The sequence below is a fragment of the Rhinoderma darwinii genome, chromosome 1 (assembly GCF_050947455.1).
Source record: "Rhinoderma darwinii isolate aRhiDar2 chromosome 1, aRhiDar2.hap1, whole genome shotgun sequence".
Lineage (NCBI taxonomy): Eukaryota > Metazoa > Chordata > Amphibia > Anura > Rhinodermatidae > Rhinoderma > Rhinoderma darwinii.
The window spans coordinates 533,561,530-533,578,962 of NC_134687.1; the positions used below are offsets into that span (position 1 = coordinate 533,561,530).

Consider the following 17,433-nt stretch of genomic DNA (forward strand, 5'->3'; position numbering starts at 1 on the left):
ATAACTCCTAGCACAGGGACTCCTTTGTATCTGAAGGAGTCACCTCTCTAGGTTTTTCTAGTACAATCATTAGTAAACTATGCATTGACAGCTCTAAGATGTCATTGTTTAGTTCACATCACGTGGTGCCCGATTACCTCAGTTCATTGTCCTACTTTTAAAAGTAGGCCAATGACCTGGGGATAAACTGGGACCATGTGATGTAAACTAACTAATGAAAGCTTTGAGCTGTCACTGCTTGGTTTTTTATTTCAATCAAATATTTTTTCTAGTTCCTTAGTAATGACCGCTGGTTGTGACAGCATCCATTACTAAGGCGGGTCTTAGTGTTAGCTGGTGCAGAGGCTAACACTAACCCCCATTATTACCCCGGTACCCACCACTAACAGGGGTATAAGGAAGAGCCGGGTGCGATCCAGTACCTGACCATCTGTAGAGATAGGCACTGGGGTGGCCGCAGGCTGGTATCATTAGACTGGGAATGGCCAGAAACTGTGGCCTATGAGCCTTTAGCTACGCTCCTGTCAGCATCACTACGCTGTGTTCTCATGCTGGGGGCAGTGTCTAATACATAAAAGACAGCTGTTCCTGCCATCCTGCATTTAGTGTGCAGGCAAAGTATGAGGAACCAGCTGTTGTGAGAGAATCTGCTGTTTGTGCCGAGCATCACGTGTGCTCCTTGAGTCTGAAGTGGGTCCAAGAGCATTGACGGGTGGCATACAGGAGCCCTCCCATGTGTTGCCAGTGAGCCACTGTGAATTACAGATGACGGGTAGGAGCCTCCCTGTCGAGCGGAGTGGAGCAGAGCATGAGTGCACTTGACTCTCTCCTGTGGAAGTGGTAAATCAGCCATCATCGCCTGCCTGAACAGACTGGAACCTGTATTGAGAGACTATTTATTTCTTTTGCTGTGACCGGGTTCAAAGTAACACCGGTCTTAGTAAAGAAATTGTTTTGCCATCAATCCTGGTGCTTCATTCCATCTTTTCTGCGACTACCCTGCCGAGGCCTTACACCATCTCGGGCCTGCACCTTACACTGAGAATGATTCTAGTGCTATGACTGATATAAAGGCTTCACTTAAAGATTGTGAGGAAAAAAATATATAAATATATAATGAAAGCTATTCCACTATGTGCTTTTTCCATTAACACGTGTCTGATAGAAATATTTCATATTGTATGCCACAAGATGGTCCATGTATTACCTTAGCCTTTTTGAGCAGGCTGACCACATTTAGGCTTGTCGATGCTAGCTCTCTACTAGGCACACTCTGGAGCTGGGTGGTGATATAGCTTTCACATATATGTTGCAGTCTCGATACTTGATACATCTCAGAGCAAATCAGAAGAGACATGGCTTGCAGAATGCTAGCTGTAAGTAAATATGGACAATTAAGGGTTTCATGTTCAAATAATTGTATCCTACATGAAATAATAGATGTTCAATGCTGCCGCATCTTTACTTAGAACTCTGCGCTATGCAGATCCTCTTGTATTCCTCCTGTAAGGGTATGTTCACACGCAGTGACCAAAAACTTCTGAAAATACGGAGCTGTTTTCAGGCAAAAACAGCTCCTGATTTTCAGACGTTTTTGTAGCAACTCGCGTTTTTTGCGGCGTATTTTACCGACGTTATTGGAGCTGTTTTTCAATGGAGTCAATGAAAAACGGCTCCAAAAACATCCCAAGAAGTGACATGCACTTCTTTTTCGCGGGCGTCTTTTTACGCGCCTTATTTTGACAGCAACGCATAAAATTAAGCCTCGTGGGAACAGAACACCGTAAAACCCATTGAAAGCAATGGGCAGATGTTTGTAGGCGTAATGGAGCCGTTTTTTCAGGCGTAATTCGAGGCGTAAAATGCCCGAATTACGTGTGAAAACACTGCATGTGAACATACCCTAAATGTAGCTATCAATCCCCTTGTCAATAGGGTGTATCCCTACACAAGCTGACACTGTCAGCATTGATTAAACAGTGTCAGGGTGCTTTCTCATGTGCCATTTTGGTGCAGTTTTTGAAGCCACTAAGGCCGGATTTACACGAGCGTGTGCGTTTTGCGCGCGCAAAAAACGCTGTGTTTTGCGTGCACAAAAGGTACATAACAGCTCCGTGTGTCACCCTCGTATGATGTGTGGCTGCGTGATTTTCTCGCAGCCGCCATCATTATGACACTGTTTGTATGTTTGTAAACAGAAAAGCACGTGGTGCTTTTCTGTTTTCATTCATAGTTTTACTGCTGTTGCGCGAATCACGAGCGTCACATGGAAGTGCTTCCGTGTGCTACGCGTGATTTTCACGCACCCATTGACTTCAATCGGTGCGTGATGCGCGAACAACGCACAAATATAGGACATGTCGTGAGTTTTACGCAGCGGAAAGCCGCTGCGTGAAAATCACTGACAGTCTGCTCGGCCCCATTGACTAACATAGGTTCATGCGAGGCGCGTGAAAATCACGCGCGTTGCACGGATGTATTACACGTTCGTCTAAATAAGCCCTAAGAGTGAATTTAAAAAAATAGAAGTAGAATCAGTCTTATATATTTCCCCTGCCTTTACGAGCCACAATTGGCCTTCGCTTTAAAAACTGCATCAAAACAGTAAGTGAGAAAGCATCCTCAGACTGTGTAGGTACACACCCCACTGACAAGAGAAATGGTAGCATCCAGTGGTCAATTTATTCATACATTTTCAAGAAGAATAACAGAGGAATGGCAGAGTTTTAAGAAAAGATGCTTCAGAATTGTTAGTTTATGGGGAATACAAATATTTTACAAAAACACGTCAGGAGAGCAGACAGGTCTTCTTTAAATGGGTCAAAAATATTTTTTTATTTGAGACATGCTTCTAAGGCCTTATTCAGACGAGCGTTGTATACGTCGGCGTGCTGTGCGTGAAAACAACGGACAGCACACGGACCTATACAACTCAAGGGGGCTTTTCAGACATGCATGATTTTTCAATGGATAAGATTTTTCAATCGATAAGAAACTCACGGAAGTCAATGGGTGCATGAAAATCACAGACAGCACACGGACGTCATCCATGTGCTGTCCGTCATTCACGCACCAGTTGCTAAAGAAATGCCACACGGAACAAACACTGATGCCACACGGAACTGCAACGCAGGAAAAACACGTTTTTTGCGGACGTACAACGGACACGTTTGTATGAATCTAGCCTAAGGGTAGGAATACATTGGGCATATACACTGCAGATTTTCCGCAACGGATTTTATTGCGGAAAATCCGCAGTATATTACAGTAGCAGCAGTGTAGGTGAGATACGAAATCTCATCTACACACAGTGGAAAAATCAGCCGAGAAACTGTTCATAAATTGACCTGCGGTGCGGTATTTCAATCACATGGGATGAAAAGTTATCCCAAGAAGCCTGGCTGCGCTCAGAATTGAGGATCACGTCGCTAGGACTACCACCGAGGGTAAGTATAAACTTTTTTAATAATTTCAAATAAAAAAATAGGTTGTTTTTTTTGCTAATTTGTGGCGGAATCGCAGCGTTTTAGCTGCAAAAGTCGCAACACATGGCTCTGTTGCGGGTTTTACCTCCCCATTCAGTTCAAAGGGGAAAACCTGCAACAGAAGAGCAGTGATTCCGCATCATAAATCGACGGAATCACTGCTCTAGTAGTCCTAGCGACGCGTTCCTGAGCGCAGCCCAGCCCCCTGGGATGATGTTTCATCCCATGTGACTGCTGCAGTCAATCAAAGTCTGTAGCGGTCACATGGACTACAACGTCATCCCAGGAGGCCGGGCTACGCTCAGAAGAGAGAGACGCGTCATGAGTACGGCCGGAGTAAGTATAAACTTTTTTTTTTTTTAAATTAGTATTTCTGCAATGGATATGCCGCCTGAAAAAATTGCACCACAATTTGGCGCATTTTTTTGGGCGGAATTCCCTGCGATTTCCAATATGGATACGCTGTCTACTTTTACTCAGCGTATCCACCTAGTGTTTTCCTACCCTAAGGCCTTATTCACACGAGCGTATTTCACGTACGTGTTACGCACGTTAAAACAACGGACGTCACCCATACCTATGCAATTCAATGATGCCTTTCAGATATTCAGTGTTTTTCATGCAGTGTGTGCCCGCTGCGTGAAACTTACTGCATGTCCTATTCTTGTGCGTTTTTTGTGCATCACGCACCCATTGAAGTCAATGGGTTCGTGAAAATCACGGACAGCATACGGACGTCATGCGTGTGCTGTCCGTGATTCACACAACAATTGCTAAAGAAATTATGAGAAAAAGAAAAACATTTCGGATGACATACGCGCATAAAAAATGCAGACGCACACCATACACGGATGTCACATGGAACTGCAACGCGCGCAAAACGTTGCATGTTTTACACGCGCAAAACGGACACGCTCGGTGCACTTACATAATTGTTAATGATTCTGAGCATTTTGTCAATACACTTCATAAACCATCATTTCTCCTCTGCTGCACTAAGAAGTGTTGATCTTTCATTATCCTATAAACAAACTTCTGAATATTCCAGCGGATTTCTGCCACGACTAGGGGTTAAGATCCAAATGCACAAGATTGGAGCAGAAGAAGAGCTGTATACAGGTTATAAGAATCGGACTCCCTAGTAATAGAAATGGACTGCCAAGATTTTCAAACGCAAGTGTGTGAAGAAACAGAGGATTGATAATTCATAGTGAAAATACAAAACATCGTCAATATATTAAGTATAAGGACAAAAAGCTCAGAATTCTTCTACTTCCTTGAAAAAAGTACCGTATTTATATTCTCAACTTAATGGAAAAATTTTCAGGAAATATAGACATTCTAACTAGATCACACATAATATAACTTTCCAGAGTAAATTATGATGTATATCTTACCAGGGCAGAAGGCATCTGTGTAGATGTACTCCAGGAAAGCAAGGAAAGTGTCTTTTGATATACCATAGACTGGAATAAGAACACGATTCGCTTCCATGTAACTTCCGCTAAACATGGCAGCCATTACATCACAGCGGGCTACCAACACAGCCCGATGAGCTGGTATTTTAGTTTCTGTCAAAAACAGAAATATATACACTAAATAATGTTATCGTATTTATATTAGTTCTAGCAATCAGATTTACACATTATTTAGCATGCTTTGGAAAAACTGCAGGTGTATGATCGTGCATGTGTAAATAACGTATACATTGTATATGGGAAAGTTATGCAATATTCTAATATACTTTTTGCTTCAGTCCCTTACAGTTTTCAAGATCTCTGCCTGCAATCTGTGAATGGAAAAATTCATTGTTCACATTCAGAGGATAAAAATCTGTCCTGCTGCATGAAACAAACAAACAAGTAATTTTTAAGGTTGGCTTGCCCTGATCCACAGGTGTGTTCCTGCATATTTTACTAAAGTAGTGAGGCATGTAGGCAATGCTAATTCAGAATACTGGGCAAGAACACAAAAAAATATAAGAGGTTAAGCAAATAAATGATGGCTATCCTACTTGAAATAGAGGTTTCTATTGAAAACTGCATGTGCTGTAGACATCACTAATTACAGCTGTGTGTGAACAGGAATTCCCACTTAGGGCTTATTCACACGAACGTGTAAAACGTCAGTGTGACGGCCGTTGAAACAACGGCCGTCACATGGACCTATATAAATCACATGGCAGTTGTTTTAACGGACCGTGTGAAGGGTCCGTGAGAAAATAGGACATGTCCTATTTTTTCACGCTTCACGCATCCCTCCATAGACTCTAGTATAGTCTATGGAAGATGCGTGATATCTCATCCTGCAGCGCAGAGCATGGATGCACCTCGGACGTGAAAAACTGCTGTTTTTCACGTCCGAGATGCGCAACGCCCGTGTGAATCTAGCCTAAGACCAGTGGCGTAACTACCGCTATAGCAGCCGTAGTGGCTGCTACGGGGCCCTCAGCATGAGGCCACCAGCCGGCACGGCCCCCCCCCCCATGGCCGGAGGCTCTGCTAGCAGCTGCTATGGCTGCTACAGCGCGACGCCACTGAAGGGGTTGTTCCTACAAAAGACATGCATCCCCTATCCACAGGATAGGGGATACATGTGTGATCGCTGGCAGTGATAAGGAGAACAGCGGACCGAAAGTCCCCGGAAGTTCTCCACGACAAACCTCGGACTTCCGGGGTCTGTCTGCAGCTCCATAGAAATGACTTGCACACCGGTCGCGCTTGTGCGCATGCGTGACCAGCGCTCCTTTCATTTTTATTGAACTGCGCAGACGCCGGAAGTCCGAGGTTTGTCATGGAGAACTTGGGGGACTTTCGGTCCCCTGTTCTCCTTATCGCTGCCAGCGATCACACATGTATCCCCTATCCTGTGGATAGGGGATGCATGTCTTTTGTAGGACAAACTATAGGCCATTTTTTTTGGGGGGGGGGGGGTCTGTATGCCGTTATCTACAGGGGGTGGTTCTGTATGGTGTTATCTACAGGGGGGTCTGTATGGCGTTATCTACAGGGGGTGGTTCTGTATGGCATTATCTACAGGGGGATGTCTGTATGGCGTTATCTACAGGGGGGTCTGTATGGCGTTATCTACAGGGGGTGGTTCTGTATGGCATTATCTACACGGGGATGTCTGTATGGCATTATCTACAGGGGGATGTCTGTATGGCGTTATCTACAGGGGGATGTCTGTATGGCGTTATCTACAGGGGGATGTCTGTATGGCGTTATCTACAGGGGGGATTTGGGGCTGTAAGACGTTATCTACGGGGGGGGGGCTGTATGGCATTATCTACAGGGGGACTGTATGGCGTTATCTACAGGGGGGATTTGGGGCTGAATGGCGTTATCTACAGGGGGCTGTGTATGGCGCTATCTATAGGGGGGCGCTGTGTGGTGGAATCTATAGGGAGGCACTATCTCAAGGGGAGGGGGTTGTGTGATACCCAGCGGAGGGGGGGCCCCAGTCAAAAGTTTGCTATGGGGCCCAGTCTTTCCTAGTTACGCCCCTGCCTAAGAATCATAAGGCCAGGATCACAAACACAGTTTTGATGCCGTTTTTGTGGCCGTTTGTTGCTCAGGTTTTTTAGCCAAACAGGTTTCTTTATACATAGTTACATAGTTTGTATGGTTGAAAAAAGACACATGTCCATCAAGTTCAACCAAGGGATGGGAAAGGGGAAGTAAAAAATTTCTACACATAGGAGTTAATATTTTTTTGTTCTAGGAAATTATCTAAGCCTTTTTTAAAGCCATCTACTGTCCCTGCTGTGACCAGCTCCTGCGGTAGGCTATTCCATAAATTCACCGTTCTCACAGTAAAGAAGGCTTGTCGCCTTTGCAGGTTGAACCTTTCTTTTTCCAGACGGAGGGAGTGCCCCCTTGTTTTTTGAGGGGGTTTTACATGGAACAGGATTTCACCATATTTTTTGTATGTGCCATTAATATATTTATATAAATTAATCATGTCCCCCCTTAGTCGTCTTTTCTCAAGGCTAAATAGGTTTAGTTCTTTTAATCTTTCCTCATAACTTAGATTCTCCATGCCCCTTATTAGCTTCGTTGCTCTTCTTTGTATTTTTTCCAAATCCAGGGCATCCTTTCTATGAACTGGAGCCCAGAACTGGACTGCATATTCTAGATGAGGCCTCACTAATGCTTTGTAAAGTGGTAATATTACATCCCTGTCCCGCGAGTCCATGCCTCTTTTATTACACGACAATATTTTGCTGGCCTTTGAAGCAGCTGATTGACACTGCATGCTGTTATTTAGTTTATGATTTACAAGTACACCCAGATCCTTCTCAACAAGTGACTCCCCCAGTGTAGATCCCCGTAGGACATATGATGCATGCAGGTTGTTCGTACCCAGGTGCATAACTTTACATTTATCTACATTAAACTTAATTTGCCAAGTGGACGCCCAAACACTTAGTTTGTTTAAATCTGCCTGCAATTCACAAACATCTTCCATAGTCTGAACTATATTGCATAGCTTGGTGTCATCTGCAAAAATAGAAATAGTGCTATTAATCCCATCCTCTATATCATTAATAAATAAGTTGAATAATAGTGGTCCCAGCACTGAACCCTGGGGTACACCACTTATAACTGGGGACCATTCAGAGTAGGAATCATTGACCACATCTCTCTGGATACGGTCCTTGAGCCAATTCTCAATCCAATTACAAACTATACTTTCTAAACCTATAGTCCTTAATTTACCCATTAGATGTCTATGAGGGACAGTGTCAAATGCCTTTGCAAAGTCCAAAAACACTATATCCACAGCGGCCCCTCTGTCTAGGCTTCTCCTTACCTCTTCATAAAAACAAATCAGGTTGGTTTGACAGCTTCTGTCCTTTGTAAAACCATGCTGGCTGTCACTTATAATACTATTTATTGTCACATAATTCTGTATATATCCAAAAAAGTAGTAGGACAACAGCACACGTCTTCAAATCATCAAAGTGGTTTTATTGTCAAGACATCCACTGGATGTCTTGACAATAAAACCACTTTGATGATTTGAAGACGTGTGCTGTTGTCCTACTACTTTTTTGGATATACATCGTGCTGGAGTGGGTTTGCCTGGCTTGACAGCGTGCACCGCACCATACTCGGGACTAGTGCTGCTTCAAAAATCTCCTTTTTTTATAATTCTGTATATAGTCTCTCAATAGCCCCTCAAACATTTCCCCCACAATTGATGTTAAGCTTACTGGTCTATAATTACCCGGCGAAGACCTAGAGCCCTTTTTGAAAATAGGCACCACATTTGCCCTGCGCCAGTCCCTTGGCACTATACCAGTCATGAGAGACTCTCAATATTATGAAGAGGGGGACAGAAATAACTGAACTAAGCTCCTTAAGAACTCTAGGGTGTAACCCATCTGGTCCCGGGGCCTTGTGTACATTTATTTAATTTAACTTAGCTTGCACCATATCTACATTCATCCAATTCAGTATATCAACTGATATATTAACAGCACCGGCAGCGGCTACATCAGCTGCTCCTTCTTCTGTTGTAAATACAGAACGGAAGAACCCATTTAGTAACTCTGCCTTCTCTTGATCCCCTGTGACCAACTCCCCATTACCACTATCTAAGGGTCCTACATGTTCAGACCTTGGCTTTTTTGCATTTATATGCTTGAAGAATTTTTTAGGATTTGTTTTACTATCCTTGGCCACCTGCCTTTCATTTTGTATTTTTGCTGATTTTATTATCTTTTTACAGATTTTATTAAGCTCTTTATATTTTACAAAGGCTACAGCTGTACCCTCAGATTTGTATTTTTTAAATGCCCTTTTTTTGTCATGTATTACCCTTTTACAGAAGGTGTAAGCCATGTGGGGTTTAATTTTAGTCGTTTATACTTGTTACCTGTAGGAATAAATTTTGCACTATAATTACCCAAAGTAGATTTGAAAATCTCCCATTTATCATTTGTCCCATTATTTAACATTAGTTCTTCCCAGTCTATATCCTGAATTGCAGCCCTCATCCTGGGGAAATTGGCCTTCTTAAAATTAAGTGTTTTTGCCCTCCCAGCCTGTGTTTGTTTTTTACAGTATAGGTAAAATATAACTATATTATAATCACTGTTACCAAGGTTTTCACGAACATTGACATTCCCAACAAGATCGGCATTATTAGAAATGACCAGATCCAACAGAGCTTCACCTCTAGTCGGGTCTTGCACAAACTGGCCCATAAAATTTTCCTGAAACAGGTTGAGGAAATGTCTCCCCTTTGCAGTTGAAGCCAAACCATGACACCAATTAATATCCTGGTAATTAAAATCTCCCATTATCACTACTGTACCCGCCTGTGCAGCCCGCTCCATCTGTTTATATATTTGACCTTCTATCTCTTCAGTTATATTGGGGGGTCTATAGATTACACCAAAAGTAATTTCGATCCTTTTGGATCCACTTCCGAGTCAAACTGAGCCAAAAGCTACTTTAAAAAACTGCATTGAAAAACTGCGTGTGTGTCTGTGTGTGTGTGTGATCCTGGCCTTAGCCACTGCAAACTGCATGTGTGATCCTGGCCTTAGCCACACAAATATTTCCTCCAAACAACTGGGGCATGATTCACATATGGGTGAACATGGACGACAGTAGTGCAGTTAAGGCTGGATTCACACAAGCGTGGCGTTTTTGCGCACGCAAAAACGCGGCGTTTTATGTGCGCAAAAATCACTTGCCAGCTCCGTGTGGCAGCAGCATATGATGCGCGGCTGCGTGCTTTTCGCGCAGCCGCCATCATTATGACACTCCATTTGGATGTTTGTAAACAGAAAAGCACGTGGTGCTTTTCTGTTTTCATTCATCCTTTTGACAGCTAATGCGCGAATCACGCTGTTCGCACGGAAGTGCTTCCGTGCAACATGCGCGGTTTTCACGCACCCATTGACTTCAATGGGTGCGTGAATCACGCAAAACGCCCGAAGAACGGACATGTCGTGACTTTTTTTCAGCGGACTCACGCTGAGTAAAAATCACGAACATGTCTGCACGGCCCCATAGACTAATATAGGTCTGTGCAACGCGTGTGCAAATCACGCTCGTTGCACGGACGTTTTTCCCGTTCGTCTGAATAAAGCCTAAGAGTCACACCACTTCTTCACCAATAAAAATGCTTCAAACATACAACTGTGGCACACATTTTTTCTCTGTGTGTAAAATATGTCACAAATAGGCGCATAAAATCAGACTAGGGCATGTTCTAATACCTTCTTAAGACTGAGGAGTTAGGTTCCGAACAGGTTCGACTCTATCGGGATGGGTAATTATAGACCGTTAAAGAACCAGAGCTTAGTCATGGAATATTAGGGACAGTGATGTCCCATTACCTTTTTGCCTTTGGCGCAACATCCTCTGGTTGGGAATATTGAGCAATATGCGAAAACTGCTAAGACTATTCCAACTAAATTTTTACACTTGAAATCCTGCTGGATTGCCCCTGAAACGGGAGACGTTTCCCCTTTCTGCATAGACGATTTATTTTTGTGCATATGTTTTCATTCTAAAACACGTCTGGAGTTTCATGTATGCATGGTTGTATTATATTTATTTCATTGATTGAAAGTTATGTCTTGAATGGTTTCCCTCCAATTTATGGTGATTTCGTATTTATGATTTTGATAAAACGCTGGGTGGCTGCAAAAATCCTAATCCCCTAGCATTCTCTGTTTTGTTTTTTTCTGCTGCATAAAATCAAGCACAAAGCCATGCAATGGTAGTAGTATGAGTCGTACTGAAGAGCTCAGTAAGTTCAAACATGGAACTGTCATAGGATGCCACCTTTGCCACGACCATGCGCAATGCCAAGAGTCGGCTGGAGTGGTGTAAAGCTGGACTGGAGCAGTGAAAACGTGTTCTCTGGAGTGATGAATCATGTTTTACTATCTGGCAGTCTGATGGATAAATCTGGGTTTGGCAGATGCCAGAAGAACACTACCCACTGGAATGTATAGTGAAGAGTAATGCTACAGCATACAAAGACATTTTAGACAATTGTATGCTTCCAACTTTGTGGTAACAGTGTTGGAAAGGCCAATTCCTGTTCCAATATGACTGTGCATTGTGCACAAAACAAGGCTCATAAAGATACGGTTTGACAACTTTTGTGTGGAGGCACTCAAGTGTCCCGCACAGAGCCCTGACCTCAACCCCATCCAACACCTTTGGAATGAATTGGAACGCTGATTGTGAGCCAGACCTTCTTGTTCAATATCAGTTCCTGACCTCACAAATGCTCTTTGGCTGAATGGGAACAAATTCCCACAGACACACTCCAAAATCTTGTGTGAAACATTTCCAGAAGAGTGGAGGCTGTTATAGCCACTAAATGGGGCTCAACTCCATATTAACGCCCATGGTTTTAAAATGGGATGTCCCACAAGCTCATATAGGTGTGATGGTCAAGTGTCCACATATTCTTGACCAGATAGTGCATCTTTTTTGGGGTTCTAAAAGTGCATAACCCTACATCTGCACAACACGTATATAAAAGTCTATGGATACTGTACAGTATATGTCTAGATACTTCTTTTGATATACAGATGTATAAGTTTCACGTAGTCTAAAATTGTGCTTTGTGCAGAACCTTACTATGCCTAGGAATACGACAACTTCCGTTAATTTATTTTTGTCGTTTTATTGCTCTTTGACATCCTGATTAGTGTAGCATGCGGCACTCTTATCTCTAGAAAACCTGACACACACATTATAAGTCAATGGAAGAAAAATGGAACATCCTAATAAATACATCATAGATCCTGTAAAAAGGGAAGCCATGACTCCAGTGTGAACAGAGATTAAACTCTCCATGGATGTGCTGTATGTAAACAAAAACAGCACCACCTGTAGCCGCAGCCACACCACATCCGTGCATTCGGAGTGTGTCATAGATAACCATGTACAAATTCTTTATTCATTGACCCACACCACGTGAACAAACAGTTTTAGCGATATGTCTTAAGTTAAAAGCTCTTTTAAATGTACAAAATATATAATAAACCACTGCAATGCAAATAAAATACATTACAGTACCTTGTACCTGGAAGATCACATCTGCAAGTGATGTGTTGTTAAAAAAGAATCCAAGAGATTCCCAAAATGGCAGTGGCTTACTAGTATGTAAACCTGTACCCTAAAAAACACAAAACATTCCATTATAAAGTTAAAGAGATGAACATATAAAGTTTAAATTATGTATGCATATGGTGTACATGCACCTTGGGTCGTGACATGATGATGCCGTTTGTAATAACCAATAAATAAATATGCTATAGACAAGTGGCATTCCCCATTTTGTTGGCTGAGACCCTCAGAGGTTTGTATGTGGCATGTATATGATAAAATCTGTCACATAAGTACAGATATGCGAGGAACCTCTCTCAGGTCTAGTTATAATGACCCGCCCTAGGCGACGGGGTTCAACTGGGCGACGGTCCCTACACTCAGTAAGTGCACAACAGACAACCAGACAAGGAAACACAGAACAAAGGTAAACGGGGCAGTTGCCCACGGCAACACCGTGAGCAACAAGAGTAGTAAACGAGCCGAGTCAAACCAGGAGAGTATGAGGTGCCAAACGCAGTGCAGGAGAGTAGTGAACAAGCCGAGTCAAACCAGGAGTGTACGAGGTACCAAACGCAGAGCAGAAGAGTAGTCAGTAAGCCAGGGTCAATACGAAGCAGGGACAAGTAGTTCAAGAAGCTGCAGCAGGGCCAGGAAACCAACAGAGAAGAATCACAAGCAAGGAGGAACAGGAAAGGCAGGTATAAATAGACAGAGGGCGGGAGCTAGCTCCGTCTGGCCAGGCTGTGATAGGCTGTCCCACTCCTAAGCCTGCCATCCTGAGTGGTGGAAGATGGAGTCAGTCTCACAGACATAGAAGCAGGTGCAGACTGATTACCTATGGGCGTGGATACAGAAGCTGTGCCTGGCAGATGCTTAACAAGAACAAAAAGTATTTAGGGGTTGTCTCTATGCAGGGCAGGCTTCAGGTTTATGTGGGCCCTTGGGCAACACAGACTTAGTGGGCCCCGTTGCGGGGAAATTACGGCGGCAGTAAAATAGAAGAAAAATTCACTTTGTGCCCCCGTATAGAAGTTAGGCCCTGTTTATGCCCCCATAAGGAAGTTAGGCCTCCAGTTTGTACCCCCATAAATTTAGTGCCCACTGAAGATAGTGTCACACTGCCCTCCTCGCTGGGAGTGCCACCCAGCCCCTCCTCCTCCCTGGGAGTGCCACTCAGCCCCTCCTTCCTGGGAGTGCCACTCAGCCCCTCCTTCCTGGGAGTGCCACACAGCCCCTACTCCAATGGAGTGCCACACAGCCCACACCTCCCAGGGAGTGCCACACAGCCCACACCTCCCAGGGAGTGCCACACAGCCCCCCTCCCAGGTAGTGCCACACAGCCCCCCTCCAAAGTAGTGCCACACAGCCCCCCTCCCTGGTAGTGCCACACACCCCTCCTCCCTGGTAGTGCCACACAGCCCCCCTTCCAAGTACTGCCACACAGCCCCCCTCCCAGGTAGTACCACACAGCCATACTCCCCAGTAGTGCCACACAGCCCCCCTCCCTGTAAGTGCCATACAGCCCCCTCCCTGGTAGTGCCACACAGCTCGTCTCCATGGTAGTGCCACACAGCACACCTACCTCGTAGTGCCACACAGTCCCCCTCCCTCTAGGTAGCACCTTTGGGGCTCCCTCTAGGAGTGGAATCCCCAACCAGAGCTTTGCCGACTCTCTGGCTGGGGATAACGCTTCAGGTGCCCCTGACGTCACAGTCACCGTCACATATATTAGACAGTGATGTTGGGGGCAACCCCAGAGCCATAGTCCCGGGCAAAGCACTACTAGCACTCTGCCTGGGACTCCTGCTCTGCTTCTGACATCACTGTCCATATATGGACAGTGATGACAAGGGCTTCCCCAAAGAAAGAGACCTGGAGCAGAACTGCTTCTAGGGCTCTGCCTGGGAGTCCTTCTCCCCCTTCTGGCACTACTGTCCATATATGCACAGTGATCTCAGAGGCAACCCCAGAGTCGAAGTCCCGGGCAGAGCGTTAGTATAGGCTCTGCTACAGACTCCGGCTCTAGGGAAGCCGCTGATATCCCTGTCCATATATGGATAGTGATGTCAGGGGCTATCCAAAAGCCAAAGTCATAGGCTATTAGCGCTCTGCCTGGGACTCCAGCTCTGCTCCTGACATCACTGTCCATATATGGACAGTGATGTCAGAGGAAACCCCAGAGCTGGATTCCCAGAGCAGAACGCTAGTATAGGCTCTGCTCCGGAACTCTGGGGAAGTCCCTGACATCACTGTCCATATATGGACAGTGGTCAGGGGCTTGCCCAGAGGCGGAGTCCATGGGCAGAGCCGCTTGTAGCACTCTGCCTGGGAGTCTTTAGCCTAGTAAATGGCAGATGAGGGAGCTACCTCCCTGCTCTGCCATAGCAAAGTATAGCTCCCTCCAGAAGCAGAATCCTGTCGGCAACACTCTGGCCTGGGGATTCCACTCTGGCCTGGGGGAACCATGCAGCGTCAGCACCTGGCGGCTGTGTGGGCTGACACCGGCCCTGTCTCTGTGGATGTTTAATAAAGATAGTTTTTTTTTTTCTCCGCTTTTTTAATGTATTTTGTCAGGCTGCCAGGTGTATTACAGGTTTCTATCCAATCAAACATGTCTGTGTGCATTGAGAGTATTGGAGTGCCTTTCTTACTGTGAGTGACTACCACTGAGAGCTGAGAGAGGGAGAAGATCCTCAGGGTGATTAGGTAACAGTTAAATTATCTCCATGACCGCTTATATGGCTGACAGGAAGTAGCTGTCTCAGAGCTGCTTCCTTTCCACAAACTAGAGCAAAAACAGTCAGGAGCGCAAATAGCTGAATTTACTAGAAAAACACAGCACCTATTTACCGCACATACGCATTTGAGAGCACAATCAAGTTTCTAATTTGGTTGGAAGTACATAGTTACTTAAATTGAAAAAATACACATTTACTTTGACAAAAAAGGCAAGTTCAATCTTTTCCAGATCAATTTGACATCTTTCATAGCTAAATTATTTATAACCCTCAATGTCATATGTCATTAGATAAGCATCTAGCCCTTTTTGAATGCTGTCATAGTATCTGCCATTACTATTTCTTGGAATAGGGCATTCCATAGTTCAACTACTCTAACTATACAGAACCCTTTCCTATATTGTGCAGTCACATTTCATATGATGCCATTTAAATTGTAGGGTTGATAAAAAAAAGATGTGTAATTTTAGTGTGTGGAAAGAGTAGGAAAGCGTAGAAGAAAATGTAATACATAAAATACTCACTGGTTTATTTAATATGCTTTGTACTATGTGGGAGACGTGTGCTACTTCAGCATCTCTCAATTTTTTTTTCAGATGATGTTCCAGCAGCTGCAACTGTGCTGCACCTGTAGCAACAGTACATTGTTATAGTCACAGCAGACCCAGATTAATTAAAATATGCTATATAATATTATAAATATACACTATATATATATATAATATATATATATAATACACATACACACCATTCCATCATAACATTAAAACCCTCTTCCTAATATAGTATAGTTCCTCCTCGTGGTGCACGTCATTAGCAGTAGATCCTTTAAAAGATATGTACACCTTTGAAGACGCTATATTTTTTTTTTTACTAAAACAGTGTATTAGAGTTACATGGTTAGTGTTAGGGTATGTTCACACGCACTAATTACGGACGTAATTCGGGCGTTTTTGCCCCGAATTACGTCCGAAAATAGAGCCTCGATAGCGTTGACAAACATCTGCCCATTGAAAGCAATGGGCTGACGTTTGTCTGTTCACACGAGGCGTATATTTACGCGCCGCTGTCAAATGACGGCGCGTAAATAGACGCCCGCGTCAAAGAAGTGTCCTGTCACTTCTTTGGCCGTAATTGGAGCCGTTATTCATTGACTCCAATGAATAGCAGCGCCAATTACGTCCGTAATGGACGCAGCGTTCAAGCGCCTGCACATGCCGTTACGGCTGAAATTACGGGGATGTTTTCAGGCGGAAACATCCCCGTAATTTCAGCCGTTACGGACGCCCTCGTGTGAACATTCTTTGTATCCTGGATACATAAAAGCTGTATCTTGCACTGAAACCTGAATCCGCCAGGTCAGCGTGACTGACGGTTTCGGTGAAAGCGGGTCCTGCGTGTCTCTAACACGCAAAATCCACCTGTTATTGATCCTATCTACATAGGTCATAGTGGATTCTGGTGCCATCTCTTCCCTAGGTAAACGACAAACGCGCACCTGGATGTCCACATGATGTAAAAAGAAAAGGTGATTCATCAGAGCAGGCCACCTTCTTCCCGCTCCATGGCCCAGTTCTTATGTTCACGTGCCCCTGGTAGGTGCTTTTAGCGGTGGACAGAGGTCAGAATGAGCACTCTGACGAGTCTGTGGCTGTGCATCCTCAAACACAACAAACTGCATGTTCTGACACCTTTCTATCTTAGCAAAAAGTAGCTTTTTCAGCAATTTGTGCTACAGTAGCTATTCTGTGGGTTCAGATTAGACGGTCTAATTTTCGCTCCCCACATGCTTAAATGAGCGATGGGCTGATCGGTCCACCGGTCGTCCTTCCCTGGACCATTTGTGGAAGGTTCTAACCTCTGCATACCGGGAACACCCCACAAGATCTGCTGTTTTGAAGATGCTTTGACCCAGTCATCAGTCATCTAGCCATCACAATTTGGCTATTGTCAAAGTCTGTCAAATCCTTATGCTTGCCTATATTTTCTGCTTCCAGCACATTAACATCAAGAACTGACTGTTCACTTGCTTCCTAATATATCATACCCTTGACATGTTATTTACCTCGTCTGTCAGTAGATTTAATGCTTAGGTTGAAAGGTGTATGTGTGTGTATA

At 44.2% G+C, this 17,433-nt stretch overlaps 1 protein-coding gene across 3 annotated transcripts in view; it reads right to left on the bottom strand.

The window, feature by feature from the left end:
* Positions 1 to 17,433, bottom strand: part of RHOBTB3 (Rho related BTB domain containing 3) — a 101,318-nt gene that overhangs the window by 16,408 nt on the left and 67,477 nt on the right. For 2 of the 3 annotated variants that reach the window (XM_075854844.1, XM_075854843.1), the window contains exons 7-10: positions 15,840 to 15,943; positions 12,545 to 12,644; positions 4,883 to 5,056; positions 1,208 to 1,374 (exon numbers count right to left, since the gene is read on the bottom strand). In XM_075854844.1, coding sequence (XP_075710959.1) covers positions 1,208 to 1,374; positions 4,883 to 5,056; positions 12,545 to 12,644; positions 15,840 to 15,943 — 545 coding nt within the window. The remainder of the gene's footprint in view (positions 1 to 1,207; positions 1,375 to 4,882; positions 5,057 to 12,544; positions 12,645 to 15,839; positions 15,944 to 17,433) is intronic. The other variant, XM_075854845.1, reaches the window with a different exon arrangement.